Source organism: Malania oleifera, chromosome 2 (genome assembly GCF_029873635.1).
Source record: "Malania oleifera isolate guangnan ecotype guangnan chromosome 2, ASM2987363v1, whole genome shotgun sequence".
Lineage (NCBI taxonomy): Eukaryota > Viridiplantae > Streptophyta > Magnoliopsida > Santalales > Ximeniaceae > Malania > Malania oleifera.
In genome coordinates, this window is record NC_080418.1 from 36,286,772 (window position 1) to 36,304,379 (window position 17,608).

General features: G+C 36.5%; 1 protein-coding gene across 1 annotated transcript in view; it reads left to right on the forward strand.

The window, feature by feature from the left end:
* Positions 1-7,990, forward strand: part of LOC131149617 (cyclin-dependent protein kinase inhibitor SMR2) — a 33,826-nt gene extending 25,836 nt beyond the window's left edge. The window contains exon 2 of the mRNA XM_058100232.1: positions 7,801-7,990. Coding sequence (XP_057956215.1) covers positions 7,801-7,810 — 10 coding nt within the window. The 3' untranslated portion in view covers positions 7,811-7,990. The remainder of the gene's footprint in view (positions 1-7,800) is intronic.
* Positions 7,991-17,608: the final 9,618 nt, after the last annotated feature.

Here is a 17,608-nt window from a genome sequence, read left to right on the forward strand (position 1 = left end):
ATATGTATGAAATATTCAGTGCAAGGCCGTGATTGATAGCTGGCACAAGGCCGTGTATAATGTATGATTTCGGCGCAAGGTCGTATGTATATATATGATTTTGGCGCAAGGCCACAGATGTGAAAGTAATCGGCGCAAGGCTGAATGTATTTTGTTACCACAAAAAATGCTATCAATCTATTTACACTAAACTGTATATTATAATGTATTATATATTATCAAAACCCGGATGTTAGTTTAGTTCAGTTACAGGAGCACGGTACCGCTGCTATACAGATTAGATATCTAAGTTCAGACTTGTTCTAACCACCCCACAAGGGGATGGGAGATGGATATTTGATGTGACTTTCAGTGTAGAGTTGTAGATGTCCACCTAGCAGTCTGGACCAGGGTGTGGCGGGCCTATTGTACTTGCAGACATTTTTGACTTGGCAGTGGTTAGCCAGCCATTGTTGGGTCCTGCCTTTGAGCTGCACAACCCATCATGGGGGGTAATACATGACATCAGCTGGCTATACATCCTGGGTAGATTTCAGTATTATCAATAATATCAGACATTTCATGATCAGTATAAATTATTAGAAATTATGAAATTTTTGATTATTCAGATATGTTATCATGAATGTTTTCAGGTATATGAAATGTAGTATATATTTATAATTACATCAAATATTCATGTTGCCACACAGCTGTATTTAGTTTATTTTCCCTTATTGAGAAATGTCTCACCCTCGAACATTAAATAATTTTCAGGAAACCCAGAAGGATCGGCGGATCGAGGCCGTCGTTGAGTCTGTTGTGTTACCCCGTTACGAGGGTAAGTTTGAACTAGGATTAGGAGATTTTTATGTGGGATCCTAGAGAGATTTTTGTATTTTTGGGTGATTGTATATAAACACAGTGTTTTGGATTATGACTCTGGTATTATATATATTTTATGGTTATGAGATTGTGATTTACATTTACTGCTGCTTAGGTTTCCGTTGTGAATGTTAGATGTGTCCCTGTTACGCACGGGTTCGGGTTGACCTTATTATTAAAGATGTTTTATTATATGATTAGATAAGTAGGTCATTACAGTTTGGTATCAAAGCCTAGGATACTAGGTTCTATAGACTCTAGAATGTAGCAGTAATAATACAAGAGTATATGATAAATGGATTTGAGGTCTGGTTTTGTAGTCTAGATGTAGGACTTCCATGGTAGTTTGTGTGATTTTCCTGGGGCGACGATTTCAGAAAAATCATGGTAAACTATCGTTGGGTTAGGTATCTAGGTTGTAGGATTAAATTTGAAATTATAATCAGGGGAGATGAATTAATTAGGGATATATTAGCTGGATGATATGCATGGTGATAGGGTTCTAAGTTAAGTTTTTTGTTTTTCAGGATGGACCTTAGTGGCGGTAGTGCCTATTCCAGTAGAAATAAGGGTGATGGACCCTCAGGCATTGCTAGCGGTGATTCAGACACAGTCTTGCACAACATGGCACAGTAGGTTATGGCTGAAATTGCTAGGAATTCTAAGGAACAAGGTGGTCTGTCAGCAGGCCACGGTAGCTTGATCAAGAAATTCATTAAGATGAATCCTCTAGAATTCTCAAGAGGAACTGACCCTACAGTCGCTGAAAACTGGGTGCAGGAGATCGAGAAAGTATTTGTAGTACTGCAGTGTTCAGAAGAGTAGAGGGTGCTGTTTGCTACATACATATTGACTGGAGAGGCCGAGAGATGGTGGACAACGGTGAAACTCCTAGAGCAGTAGAGGACAGTACCTGTGGAGATGACGTGGAAGGGATTTAAGGCAATATTCTTTGACATGTATTTTTTGGCTTCATCTAGGGAAGCTAAGATTGAAGAGTTCTTGAATTTGAAATAGGGACAACAGACGGTGCAATAGTACACGGAGAGGTTCATCGAACTATCTCGCTTCGCCCCGTACATTATTCCAGATGAGGCAAAGAAGGTATGGCAATTTGAAAGAGGTCTGAGGAGAGAAATATATAAGTGGGTGTCGATATTGAAGTTACAGGATTTTGCCGAGGTGGTAGATAGGGCCACTTTAGTAGAGGTTGGGGAGCAGTTAGAGGCTGAGGAGTAGAGGTAGAAGAAGAGATCCGCACCTTCTGGTTCCCAGCAGGGAGTTGGCCGTGGCTCATGGAAGAGAGGTTGCTATTACAAAGACAAGATGCAGGAGACTAGGAATTATGGGTTTTAGGGTATGTAGCCACTTCCAATTTTCCCGACTTATGGGAAGAGACACCCAGGGGAGTGTCGTGTCGGGCGAGGTATCTGTTACCGGTGTAGGCAGCCAAGGCATATGATGAGGGATTGTCAGGCTCAGAATGGTGTTGCATCCACTCCTAGACCTGCTCGAGGAGGCTACTAGGCGCCACGTGGAGGCCAGCAAAGGAATATGGCTCCAACGAGGGTCTTTACTCTGACGCCGGGTGATGCTGAAGCGGCTAGTGACGTGGTGATAGGTACGATTAATATGTTTTCATTTAAAGTTATTACACTTCTTGACTCAGGAGCCATGCACTCGTTTGCATCTATGGAATGTGTTAAATTATGTGGGGTAGACACACAATTATTAGATATTGAATTATTAGTGACTATGCCGACGGGTCAGCGGTGAGGTGTAGTAGGATGCTCCGGGGTTGTCTAGTTGATATTCAGGGGAGGATTTTATCTGCTGATTTGGTAGTGCTGGACATGCATGGATTTGATATCATTTTCGGCATGGATTGGCTAGCAGCTAACTTTGCTAGCATAGATTTCTGTGCAAGGGAAGTGATATTCAGACCTCTAGGGAGACCAGAATTCAAATTATAGGGTCACGAGTGCAATCTCTACCTCAGATGACCTCAGTTATCTAGGCAAGGAGACTCCTCCTGAGTGGTTGTCAGGGATTTTTGGCCTTCGTAAAGGGAACAACAGGGATTGAAGTGAAGCTTACCAGTAGGCCAGTAGTAAAGGAGTTTACCGATGTGTTCCTAGATGAATTACTAGGTTTATGAGGTAGATTTTCCTATTGATCTACTTCTAGGTAGAACTCCGATCTCTAAAGCCCCATATCGAATGGCACCGGTAGAGTTGGAAGAATTGAAAGATCAGTTGTAGGATTTACATGATAAGGGTTTCATATGACCTAGTCCATCTCCGTGGGGAGCTCCAGTACTATTTGTGAAGAAGAAGAACGGGTCTATGAGGATGTGTATAGATTACAGGGAGATTAATAAAGTGACAATCAAGAATAAGTATCCTCTACCCCATAAAGATGATTTGTTTGACCAGCTTCAGGGTACACGGGTGTATTCTAAGACCGACCTCAAGTCAGGCTACCATCAAGTAAAAATAAGGGCAGAAGATGTATCGAAGATGACCTTTAGGACCAGATATGGGCATTACGAGTTCCTTGTTATGCTGTTTGGTCTGACGAATGCTTCTGCAATATTTATGGATTTGATGAATAGGATGTTTCATTCATATTTAGATTAGTTTATTGTTGATTGATAATGTACTGGTCTATTCGAGGAGCTATGAGGAGCATGAGATGCATTTGAGGCAGGTTTTGTAGATGCTCAGGCAGAAAAAGTTATATGCAAAGTTCAGTAAATGCAACTTTTGGCTAGAGAAAGTTGTGTTTTTGGGTCATGTTATCTCATGGGACGGAATTTCTGTGAATCCTAGTAAGATTGATGTGGTAGTGAATTGGGCTAGACTGAGGAACGTCCAGGAGATCAGAAGTTTCTTGGGGTTAGCTGGTTATTACCGTCATTTTGTCGAGGGGTTCTTAGCTTTATCAGGGCCTTTGACATGACTGACTAGGAAGAATTCCATATATGAATAGAACGACAGTTGTGAGTAGAGTTTTCAGGAATTGAAGTAGAGCCTAGTCACAACACCAGTGTTGATCATCCCATCAGGGGGTGAGGGTTATACTATCTACAGTGATGCATCCTTGAAGGGACTTGACTGTATATTGATGTAGCATGGCAGGATGGTAGCGTATGCGTCCAGATAGTTGAAAGAATATGAGAAGAACTACCCTACCCATGATCTTGAACTGGCTGCAGTGGTACACGCGTTGAAGATTTTGAGGCATTACCTATATGGCGAGTAGTGTGATATTTTCTCCGACCACAATAATTTAAAGTATTTCATCACTTAGAAGAAACTAATATGAGACATAGAAGGTGGTTAGTGTTAATTAAGGATTTTGATTGTACTATCAGTTATCACCTAGGAAAAGCAAATATGGTAGCTGATGCATTGAGCAGGAAGTCGGCAAAACCAGTGTTAGGAGCTATAGAGATCTAGTATCCGATCATGATGGATCTAGAGAGACTCGGCATAAAGTTGGTAGGGAGTGATCCTCCAGTATGTATCGCCAGTTTAGTAAGGCAACCTACTCTGCAGGAAAGGATTAAAGCTGCTCAAAAGGAAGACCCAAAATTAGTAGAGGTGATAATGAGAGTGCAGACTGGTTAGGGGGAGGAATTTTGTATTTCAGATGACGGAGCTTTACAATTCCGTTCTAGGCTATGTGTTCCTACCGATGCTGACATCAGGAAGACTATTTTAGAGGAGGCTCATAGATCTTTGTATATAGTTCATCCTGGCAATATGAAAATGTACAGGGATCTATGAGAGTTCTACTAGTGTAGTGGTATGAAGAAGGAAATTGTCGAGTATGTAGCGCAGTATTTGACATGCCAGCAGATAAAAGCTGAGCACCAAAGGCTAGCTGGTCAGTTGCTGCCGCTATTTATCCCAGAGTAGAAGTGGGATCATATATCTATGGATTTTGTTTCAGAGCTTCCCTCAGCATCGCATGGCTAGAATGTGATCTGGGTAATTGTAGATCGATTGACTAATGCTTTCCATTTCCTCTTTATCAAGATCAGCTATTCCCTCAGCCATTTGGTGGAGATATACATTCAAGAGATAGTCCGTTCTCACGGAGTGCCTATATCCATAGTGTCAATTCAAGACCCACGTTTCACGTCACATTTCTGGAGAAGCTTGTAGGAAGCTCTAGGGTCTCAGCTATCGTTTAGCACGACATTTCATCTTCAGTCAGATGGACAGACTGAGAGAACGATACAAATTTTAGAAGATATGCTCCGAGCGTGTGTATTAGATTTTAGGGGTAGTTGGACTCAGTTCATGCTGCTGGTGGAGTTTGCGTATAATAACAGTTCTCAGACCAGCATTGGCATGGCACCATTTGAGGCTTTATATGGTAGGAAATGCCGATATCCTTTGTATTGGGATAAGATGGGTGAGCGGAAAATTGTGGGACTAGAGCTTGCGTAGCAGGCGTACGACAAGGTTCGGCTCATTAAGGATAGAATCAGTGCAGATTAGAGTTGACAGAAGGGTTATGCCAATAATCGTCGCAGGAAATTAGAATTTGATATTGGTGATCATGTATTTCTGAAGATAGCTTCGTTAAAAGGGGTTATAAGGTTTGGAAGAAAGGGTAAACTTAGCCCTAAGTTTATCGGTCCATTTGAGATTCTAGAGAAAGTGGGACCGATTGCCTTTAGGTTAGCTTTACCACCTGCATTATCCAGGATGCATGACGTATATGCCATGTTTCCATGTTGAGTAAATACGTCCCAGACCCTTCTTATATTATCAGTTATAGTGAATTAGAGCTTAGTGATTCACTAGTCTACGAGGAGTTGCCAGTGCAGATTTTGGATAGAAGAGAACAGGAACTACGTAGTAAGAAGATTCCTTTGGTAAAGGTTTTATGGAGGAATCATGCAATAGAAGAGGCTTCTTGGGAGCTCGAAGAACATATTAGATAGAAATACCCGCAGTTGTTCCTCGGAAGTCAGTAATAATCAAGGAAATGTAAGTAAATATGTAGTATTTCTTTTGCAGGTACATGTAATACTTTAGTTAGTAAGTAATATTTTAGTTTTGGGGAAATTTTCTTTTGTGTATGTAATCTCCCAGGACTCGAAATGTAACCATGGTAATCCTTCACCATAAGTAAGGGTAAGTAATAAAATAAGTAGATCATTTTCCTTTAAGGGATGATGAATTATATGAATGGTAAATTTTGAGGACAAAATTTTATAAGGAGAGGAGAATGTAATGACCCGAAGAATAATGATATTTAAATAATAAAAGAAAGGGAAATTGGGAACATAAACAGGCTCATCGACGAAGGTGTGCCTTATTGTCGAGAAGATACTGACAGGATGTTTTGGGGCGACTCTTAATTTTATCGACGAAGGAGAGAGTTCGTCGCCAAATTTCCTCTTGACCTTGTCGACAAGGTGACGTGGCTTGTCGACGAAGCCCATAGTATAAATTGCCCAAAACCTTGGAGTTCACACAGAAAATCAGAATAATTCTCTCTCTCTCTCTCTTTCTCTCTCTCTCTCTCTCTCTCTCTCTCTCTCTCTCCTCTCTACGATTTATCTCTCCTCTTTCTTTGATTTTGGCTCCAACGTTCACCGGATCAACGACTAAGGTCACCATGACGCTCTTGGGGAAGTTCTCTCCAAATCTGTCAGAGCGGATTGTTGGTAGGATAGAGTTGGAATTCATCCCTAGGTTAAGGTAAGACTTTTTATGCAAAATTTGGTCTTCCTATAGTTATAGGAAATGTTATTCACAGCGAAATACTGAAGTTTAGTTCTGCGAGTTATTGTTTTAAGGGAGTTGAACGGAGAAACCTACGAGTGTAGGACCTGTATTTTAGTGGGTTTCTTTTCAGTATTAGGTAAGGGAAAAAACTAAAGCAGTTATTTTCCATGAAAATTATTATTATTTATCAGTAAATTAATTTCCAGAAAAGTATGTATTATATTTGAATATTACTGAGAAAATGCATATTTGGGAAAATACTACTGTTATATAGGAAATATGATTTTAGAATGAAATGTATGATTCTATTCACCATTGTGTGGCATGAATATTATTTTACATAATAAGTATTATGTTATAGCAATTTTATAAATGAAGTATGATTTTCAGAAGTTATGAAATATTGCAGTGCATTATAATTTCAAAATACATGATAAATGAATTATTTCTTCAGAATGATATGCATGAAATATTTAGCGCAAGGCCGTGATTGATAGCTGGTGCAAGGCCATGTATGATGTATGATTTCGGCGTAAGGCCATATGTATATATACGATTTTGGCGCAAGGCCACAAATGTGAAAGAATTCGGCGCGAGGTCGTATGTATTTCGTTACCACAAAAAATGCTATCAATCTATTTACACTAAACTGTATATTATCATGTATTATATATTATTAGAAATCAGATGCTAGTTTAGTTCAGTTACAGGAGCACAGTACCGCTGCTATACAGATCAAATATCTATGTTCAGACTTATGCTAACCACCCCACAACGAGTTGGGAGATGGATAGTCGATGTGACTTTCAATGTAGAGTTGTAGACGTCCACCTAGAAGTCTGGACAAGGGTGTGGTGGGCCCATTGTACTTGCAGACATTTTTGACTCCGCAGTGGTCCTGCCTTTGGGCTACACAACCCATCGTGGGGGGTAATATATAACATCGGCTGGCTATACATCCTGGGTAGATTTTAGTATTATTAGTTATATGAGATTTCATGATGAGTATAAATTATTAGAAATTATGAAAGTTTGATTATTCAAATATGTTATCATGAATGTTTTCAAGTATATGAAATGTACTGTATATGTATAATTACATCAAATATTCATGTTGCTGCATAATTGTATTTAGTTTATTTTTCCTTAGTGCGAAGTGTCTCACCCTCGAACATTAAATAATTTTCAGGAAATCTTGAAGGACCAGTGGATCGAGGCTGCCGTTGAGTATGTTGTATTACCCCGTTAGGAGGGTAAGTTTGAACTAAAAATCAGGAGATTTTTATGTGGGATCTTAGATAGATTTTTGTATTTTTGGGTGATAGTATATAAACATTGTTTTGGATTATAACTCTAGTGTTATATATATTTTGTGGTTATGAGATTGTGATTTACATTTACTGCTGCTTAGGTTTCCGCTGTGAATGTCAGATGTGTCCCTGTTACCCATGGGTTCGAGTTGACCTTATTATTAAATATGTTTTATTATATGATTAGATAAGCAGGTCGTTACAAATAGAATGTTCATAGCACCGAAATTTATTTGCATTAATTTATGTCATTCTCATTCAGCTCATATTTAGATTTAGGGATTTCAACATTATCAACAATTTTTCATAGGAACTAGGTTTCCTTGAGCAATTACTCTCCAAGTCCTTCAATCCATTGATTTGATAAAAGTAGTCATTCTCATTTTCCACTCGGTGAAATTTTCACCATAAAACATTGGAGGTCTTGTAGGGATTTGTCCCACACCAAATGGGGATACACCACAATAATCCATGTGATCTTTTTACAAAATAACAATTACGTCTATGTAGACCCTCTTTGATAACAGATGTTGATTTAGGTGTAATCTCAATAGGGGGGGGGGGGGAGGGTGAATTGGAAATTTTAAAATTCTTTGAAACTATTTACCAATTAATCCCTATTTCTATATTTAACTAATTAATGGCAGGGATTTGAAGCTGATTTAAATTACTATATCAATGACTTCCTTTTTGCCTAATTAAGTTAGTGTGAAGTTATTCAACATACACAAGCAAGCTAGATATTGAAATGCAATGCGGAAAATAAAGAGATAAGGGAAGAGAGAATGCAAACACAGTTTTTACGAAGTTCAGCCAACCCAGCCAATTTCCTCTCCTTTAGCAACCCACTCAAGGATTCCATTATAATCCTTCTTCCTTAAATTGGGACGAACTTCCCTCACAATCCACTACTTACAAGAGGTACAACTTCCTTTTAATCTGCTGCTTACAAGAGGCACAATTTCCTCCTAATCCGCTGCTTATAACAGGCACAACTTCCTCCTAATCTGTTGCTTACAAGAGACACAACTCTCTCCTCAAACCCGGTTCACAACCCGAACCGTGATTATGATCAAATCTGTAAAACACTTAAAGTTGCTTCCAACAAAGCTAGTGAGTACAATTTAAATTCCTAATACATAATCATATGATGAAACTTGAAGTTCAGAATGTATGTAATGATATAATCGTTAATGAATGAATATACTTCAATACACAAATCCTTTTTTATCAAATCTCCCAAAAATATTTATATAAATCAATGCTTTGGGAACTTAGGTTAAATCTTTGAATACATTAAAAAAACTTTGAAGATTGTAAAGATTTGAAACACACTTTGTCACAACAATATTTCTCTCAAGATTTCAATCTCAATATGATCTTTGAAATATTCAACTTAATGTATATATATATGATGAGATTACCAAAGATCAAAACTTAATATAAGATTTTTAGAAAATATGAGTCACTAATATATATATATATATATATATATATATATATATATATATATATATAGTTATGCACTTCTAAGGATATCAAATCAAATAGTTTAGGAGTATCCAAAATATCAAATCTTTAACTAACACACTTGAATGAAAACTCTTTAATCAATGGCCAAAGAAAATCTTTCTCAAGTAATGAACTTGTCAAAAACACACACACACACTCTCTCTCTCTGTCTCTCTCTCTCTCTCTCTCTCTCTATATATATATATATATATATATATATATATATATATATATATGAAAACTCAATATCAATCTCTCTAATGATATTCAATAACAGATGATGTTATGAGAAACTTTTGAAAACACTAAATGGATTAACCAAACCTTAATACCTAGTTGAAATCAAAATATGTCAATCCACTAGCAGTAGTATTACACAAGCCTGAGAAAAAGTGCATATAAAATAAATCAGTATATATATATTCCGCGGAAATTAAACTGCACAAGTGATTTAATTAAGCATGCACGATAAAGTAGTCAATAAAGACGACACCAGAAATGTTATCGAGGTTCGTCAACCTGCCTACGTCCCATGCCTTGGCTCACCAACACAAGGATTACACTATGGGCTCATTTAACAGGTGGAGTGACACTTAAATACAACCAGGTAAATTAATACAGGGCTGACCTCAACCTTCACAACCAATCCTTCCAGGCTGGATTACTGCCCCCTTAAGCCACACCTGGAATACAACCAATCCTCAAAAACAACATGCGTACAAATAATATGCATCTCAATCAAGTATATTTGCACCAATATAATCAACACACTACAGAATAATAAGATATGGTAAGCTCAATGTAGTTTTGATGTCTACTCTAAAAAAATAATGCAAGTACAACAATTAGTGTGTGAGAGTGTAAGTGTTAGGATCATTGTGTCATGACAATAATATCAATCACAATATTCAGCAACAAAGATCTTTCACAACACAAGCAAATATCTCAAAAATATTTTTCTCAAAACAAGCACAAATGATATTTGAAAATGGTTTGTAAAAGAAAAATATTTTACAAACAAAATGCAATACGAGCTCATGAGTATTGCAATGAATATGAAAAACTCACAAGCTCAAAGAAGCTTTCCTACGAAAGACTTATTTACGAAATCTCATAGAAAAACTTAATGCTTACTCTCAAAATAAAATGAAACTCAATGAACACAAGCAAATGAAAGTGTAAGCTTAATGAGATGAACACAAGAGTACTCTTACTAAGTTATTTTAGCAATAACAATGAGTAAGAATGAATCTAGGAAGCTTGAATGTGAGACATGGAACTTTTGGATTACAATAAAAAATTGCTAATTGTTTTTTCTAATCTCCTTTAATCCATGCAAATGAACCCCCATATATAGAGATGGTTAAAATTATAATCGTTGGGGATATGTAGGGTATTATTAATATTTTTTTAAAACCATTTAAGAAAATTAATCCTATTTCAAGCTCGGTAAAATCCGAGCAACCCATGAGGGTCGGTTGACAATTTTTATGATTCGGTCGACCAGGGTGCTCAGTTCGATCGACCAGAATGAATTTGAACTGGGAAGATGGTCAACCAATCGAAGGCGATCCTGAACCCTCCGAGGTTCGATTGACCAGAGTAAGTTTGGTTGACCGAACTTCATATACTTGGGTCGACCAAGTACTTTTCAATCTTGAGGTTCGGTCGACCAGGGCATTGAGACTTCCCACGTGTCCGTTCGGTTGACCAAGGCGTTGGTATACATTTTAGGACAGTCAACCGAGTGGTCAACAGTTTGACCCTGAGAAGGTTCGGTCTACCGAAGAACTCTGTGCACTGGAGTTTGATCGACTGAACATGCCAACACTATGCATTTCAGTCTTATTCCTTTTATGAAATTGTCCCTAATGACCTGATACTTAATTCTAAAATAATAGGGGACATTTTCATGCAAAACTTTGGGTCCTATGTTCAATCTAATGCCTTTGAGCTTATTTATCCTATCATGCATGCAATGCATTAATTATTATAGACCATTAAACTTTAATTATTATAGACCCCGAATAGTATTTAATTAAATGACAATGAATAAAAGATCTGGGTCTTTGTTCTCCAAGACTTCATGTGTTCAAATGATCTTGCTAATATGAATCTCCACACAAACTCAATAAGCATTAAATACTTGAGTATTTGTCATTATCAAAACAGGGTATAACCTATAAAGTCAACATTCTCCCCTTTTTTGATGATGACAAATACACCATGCAAAAGTGGGTACAGCCTTGAAAGGCTCCCCTGATAATATGCATAATGAAAATTTTAAGGATTTAAAGTTCACATATTTCTCAAAAATATACCCAATAAAAAATATACCCAAATTTGCCTCTTCTCCCCCATTTGGCAACAATAAAAAGGGCTATAAGAACTATAAAGCACATAGGCATAGGCATTGAGTATGAATCATTTGAATGTAAGATATGTTTGAGAAAGTTTTTAGAAATTTCGGCAGCATGCCGTTTGAAAATAGAGCATTTTCTAAAAAAATACGTGTATAAAAATGACATGTTCGAGTTCTAAATTAACAATTTATCCACAACTACTAACTCAAACAGACCAATATGATCAAGACATAAAACTTAAATATAGCTATCAACATGCAAAAGATAAGATATTCATGCATTTCAAACCACACACAGATTCCTAAAGCATAAATCAATGATAGATTTAAAGTGATACCAATTTTTACACCAATTGTTAGGAAGCTCCCCCTAAGTTTGTGCACTCAATGAAAAATCTAGAAGGCATCTCTACTATGCATTAGACCTAACTTGCATTTAATTTCTATGAATCTATCTTCTAGAAGTGGTTTGGTGAAAATATCAGTCTACTGCCCATTTTTGCACACAAACTCAAGTGCCACATTCCCTTTCTACACATGATCACGAAGTAAATGATATCTAATCTCAATACGTTTGGTATGTGAATGTGAGATAGGATTTCTAGAAATATTTATTGCACTAGTATTATCACATTTAATAGGAAGCGTATTGTAATGCAATCCAAAATCCATAAGTTGTTGTTTCATACAGAGCGTTTGAGTACAACAACTTCCAACCTCAATATATTATTCTTCGACTATGGATAAGGCAACTAAGTTCTGTTTTTTGGAGAACCAAGAAACCAGAGATTCTCCTAAGTAGTGACAAGTGTCGCTAGTACTCTTCCCATCAACCTTACTACTGGCAAAGTCAGCATCAGTATAACTCACAATCTCAAATGTTGTATGCTTAGGGTACCATAAGCCTAATTCTACAGTTCCAACCAGGTACCTAAGTATTCGTTTGACTGCTAATAGATGACTCTCCTTAGGAGCGGCCTGAAACCTAGCATACATGCACACACTAAACATAATATCGGGTCGACTAGCTATGAGGTATAGGAGACTACCAATCATGCCACGATATAATTTCACATCGATAGGGATTCCTTGCTCATCTTTTTCAAGTTTGATGGAAGAACTCATAGGAGTGCCAAGAATTTTACCATCTTCTATATTAAATTCCTTGAGAAAGTCTCTCACATATTTAGATTGGTATATGAAGGTCCCATATTTAGCCTGTTTAATTTGCACTCCTAAGAAGAAACTCAGTTCACCCATCATGCTCATTTCGAACTCACTTTGAATGCATTGGGAAAACTTATTACACAAATCATCATTAGTTGCTCCAAAAATAATATCACCAACATAAATTTGAACAAGGAGCATATCATCATTTTTTAGACTTGATGAAAAGTGCAGTGTCAATTTTTCCATAGGTAAACCCATTTTCTAATAGAAAACCACTAAGCCTCTCATACCAAGCTCTAGGAGCTTGTTTCAATCCGTACAAGGCTTTGGATAAACGGTATACATGATCAGGATATTTATGATTTTCAAAATCAGGTGGTTGTTTTACATACACTTCTTCATTAATGTAGCCTTTAAGAAATGCGCTTTTAATAGATTTGATCCAATTTAAAGTTCTTAAAAGCGACATAAGCAAGTAACATACGAATGGCTTCCATTCTAGCTACAAGAGCATAGGTTTCTTCAAAATCTATCCCTTCTTCCTGATTATATCCCTAGGCAACAAGTCTAACTTTGTTTCTAGTTACTACACCATTCTCATCCTTCTTGTTTCTGTACACCCATTTAGTTCCAAAAATAGTATGATCATTAGGCCGAGGAATTAGGGCCCACACTTTGCATCTTTTAAATTGGTTAAGCTCTTTCTGCATAGACATTACCCAAGACTCATCTTCTATGGTTTCCTTAATGTTTTTGGCTTCTTCCTGAGATAAGAAAACAAAATGATTAACTAGATTTCTTAAGGAGGATTGGGTTGCTACACCACGTGAAGGTTCACCTATGATTTGGTATAAAGGATGGTTTCTAACGAATTTCCAATCCCTAGGCAGTTTTTGAACCTCACTTTCAACTTTATCATTTTCAATTGATTTATCATTTTCTTTTGAATTGATAACCACATTGTTTTCAATAGAAAGCTTATCTAAACCTTTTCTAATATCAATACCATCTTCATCATTTCTTTTAGAAAACAGATTAGATTCATCAAACACAACATGAATAGATTCAATAACAACTAATGTTCTTTTATTGAAAATTATATATGCTTTATTGTTAAGTGAATATCCTGGGAAAATACCTTCATAAGATTTAGAGTCAAATTTGCCTAGATGTTCATTACCTCTAAGCATGAAACATTTAAAACCAAAAACATGAAAATAGGAAATATTAGGTCTATGGTTGTTCCACAATTCATATGGGGTTCTATTAAGTGAATGTATGATTAACACTTTATTCATGACATAACATGCAGTACTTATAGCCTCAGCCCAGATATATTTTGGTAATATATGTTCATTCAGTATAGTTCTACCCATTTCTTGCAATGACATGTTCTTTCTTTCTACAACACCCTTTTGTTATGGAATCATAGGTGCAGAAAAATTATGTGATATGCCCTCTAAGTCACACTAGTTTTCTATGCCATCATTTTTTAATTCAGTTCTCCTATCACTTCTTATGTGTGTGATTTTATAGCCTTTTTTATTCTGTATTCTTCTGCATAATTTAGTGAATTGTTCACATAATTCATCTTTATGAGAAAGGAATAGCACCAATGTGAACCTAGAATAATCATCCACAATAAAAAAGGCATGCAATTTCCACCTAGACTTTGAACTTATTTAGGATCAAATTAATCTAAGTGTAGCATTTCAAGTGGTCTAGTAGTAGATATGAATTTCTTTTTCTTAAAACTTGATTTTGTTTGCTTACCCATTTGACATGCATCACAAATCTTATCCTTCACAAAGTGTGTTTTAGGTAAGCCTTTAACCAAATCCTTTTTCACAAGTTTAGGCAAAAAATCCATACTAGCATGTCCTAAACGTTTATGACATAGCCAGCTAGCTTCATTTATTGTAGAAAAACATGTAACCTGTTGAGAAGCTAGATTATCAAGACTAGTGGTGTATATGTTTTCATAACGTTCAACAGTAAAAAGTACTTTATTATCAGATTTACTCTCAACAATACATTTAAAATTTTCAAAAGATACTTTATATCCTTTATCACACAATTGGCTAATACTTAATAAATTATGTTTCAATCCATCACCTAATAGTACATTATCAATAACAAAGGAAGGTTCCTTACCAACCTTACCTACACTGATGATTCACCCCTTTGCATTGTCTCTGAATGTCACGTATCCTCCATCTTTGGGAGTGATGGATGCGAACTTAGCTTCATTGCCAGTCATATGTCGTGAGCACCAGCTATCTAGGTACCACTTGTTCTTGGAGGAGGACGATCTCAAACACACTTGCAAGAAAGACTAAGTAATTGATGCTGGTCCCCAAATTCTGTTGGGTCCACAAGGGTTAGTGTTTGGATCATCTTTAACTCTCCACACCTTTCTAATTTTTACATGCTTATTTCTAAGTGGAGAGTCAAACTGGATATGACCAATTTGTTTACATTTAAAACATATTATTTGAAACCTAGGATCTTTAAGTGGGATTTGGGATTTTGATTCTTGTGTAAAATACCCCAAATAAAGATCAGGTCGTCTCACATTTTCAACACCATTAAATCCAAGACTTTCTTTGCTAAAAGAGTTTCTTTGGGTCCCTAGGAGTTTTTCAAAATTTCATTGGTCCTTGGTAAATTTAAAAACATTTTTGGAGCTATCCTCCAATTTTCTCTCAAGTTCAGCAATTTTCAAATCTTTTTCTTTAAGAATCGAAGCATGAGAATTCTTTGCAATTTCAAATAATTTTAACCAATATTCACATTTCTTTTAAAAAACATCATTCTCCTTTGTCATATTGTTTTACAATTTGGATACATAAATATATTCATATTGCAATTCTTTAAAAGTAGGCATGCTATTAGAATTACAATCATCATTATAATAATACGAAGATAAAGAACAAGACGATAATACCTCATCATCCCATGCACAAGTTTGCAATCTCAGAGACGCTGCCATTTGAATCTGAATTGCTATTGTTTTTTTTATCCCACGAGGTACCTGCTTTCATGGCTTTCTTCTTTTTCCTAAACTCCTTTTTTAGCAAAGGACAATTTGGTTTGATATGCTTGACTTTTTTTGCAATTATAGCTTGTGGGAGCATTCAATTTTTCTTTTCTTTTACTAGACTCTTCCTTCTCAGATGTAGACTCCCTAAACTTTCTATATGGTTTACTATTTTTCCCGAAGAACCTACTAAATTTTCTAGTAAGCATAGCTATGTCATCCTTAGATTCAGGTTCACTACACTTACTAGAAGTATTAGTAGACATTTTTAATGTAGTCACCTTTTTCATCCTATTGTACTCTTTTAGTCTCTCATTAATAGCTAACTCATAGGTGATAAGTGAACCTATCAATTCTTCTAATGACATAGCCTTAAGGTCTCTACCCTCAGATATGGTCGTGGCCTTTTGCTCCCAAACAGGAGGCAAACCCCTAAGAACTTTCCTAATCATCTCATATATAGGATAGGTTTTACGTAATGCATGCAGTGAATTAAAGATATGTGTGAATCTAGTGTACATGCTCTGAATGGGCTCACCAGTGTTCATCCTAAATGCTTCATACTCACTGGTCAACATATCAATCCTACTATCTTTTACATCTCTAGTACCCTCATATGCGACCTCTAACTTATCCCGTATCTCCTTAGTAGATGAACATGCCATAACTCTATTAAATTCATTCACATCAGGACCACAATATAGATTATTCATGGCAATAGCATTTAAACTAACAACTTTTATATCATCATCAGTATATTCCTCTTCAGTCTTAGGAACTCTAGTTGTACCTTCAGTTTTCATAGGAACATAGTTTCCCTTAGTGACAACTCTCCATACCTTCCATTCAATATTCTGAAAATAGATGTGCATCCTCTGTTTTATGAAGGTGTAATTGATACCACTAAAAACTAGAGGGTGTGTGGAAGAGGGTTCCTCAGGGAAAGGGGTTACAGTGTTATGAGTCATCTAGTTTGCAAAATAACTATTAAGTCTAAGCTACAAGGCTCTGATACAAATTGTTAGCTTTACTATAATCCCAAGAGGTGGTGACTGGTATTTTAAAAATAAATCCCCTAGGTAAATCCACTAACAGCAGTATTACACAAGCTTAAAGTTAATGTAGTGCATATAAAATAAATCAGTATATATATTCAGTGGAAATTAAATTGCACAAGTGATTTAATTAAGCATGCATGATAAAGCAGTAAATAGAGACAACACCATAAATGTTATCGAGGTTTGGCAAACTGCTTAAGTCCCCACCTTGGCTCACCAACATAAAGATTACATTATGGGCACACTTAATGGGTGGAGCAGAACCTAAATACAACCAGATCAATTAGCAGAGGGCTGACCTCAGCCTTGACAACCAATCCTTTTAGGCTGGATTACCGCCCCCTCAGGTCATGCTTGGAATACAATCAAAAACAAGATGCGTACAAATAATATGCTCGATGTAGTTTTGATGTCTACTCTAAAAAATAATGCAAATATAGCAATCAGTGCGTGAGAGTGTGAGTGTTAGGATCATTGTGTCAAGAAAATAATATCAATTACAATATTTAGCAACAAAGATCTTTCACAACACAAGCAAATATCTC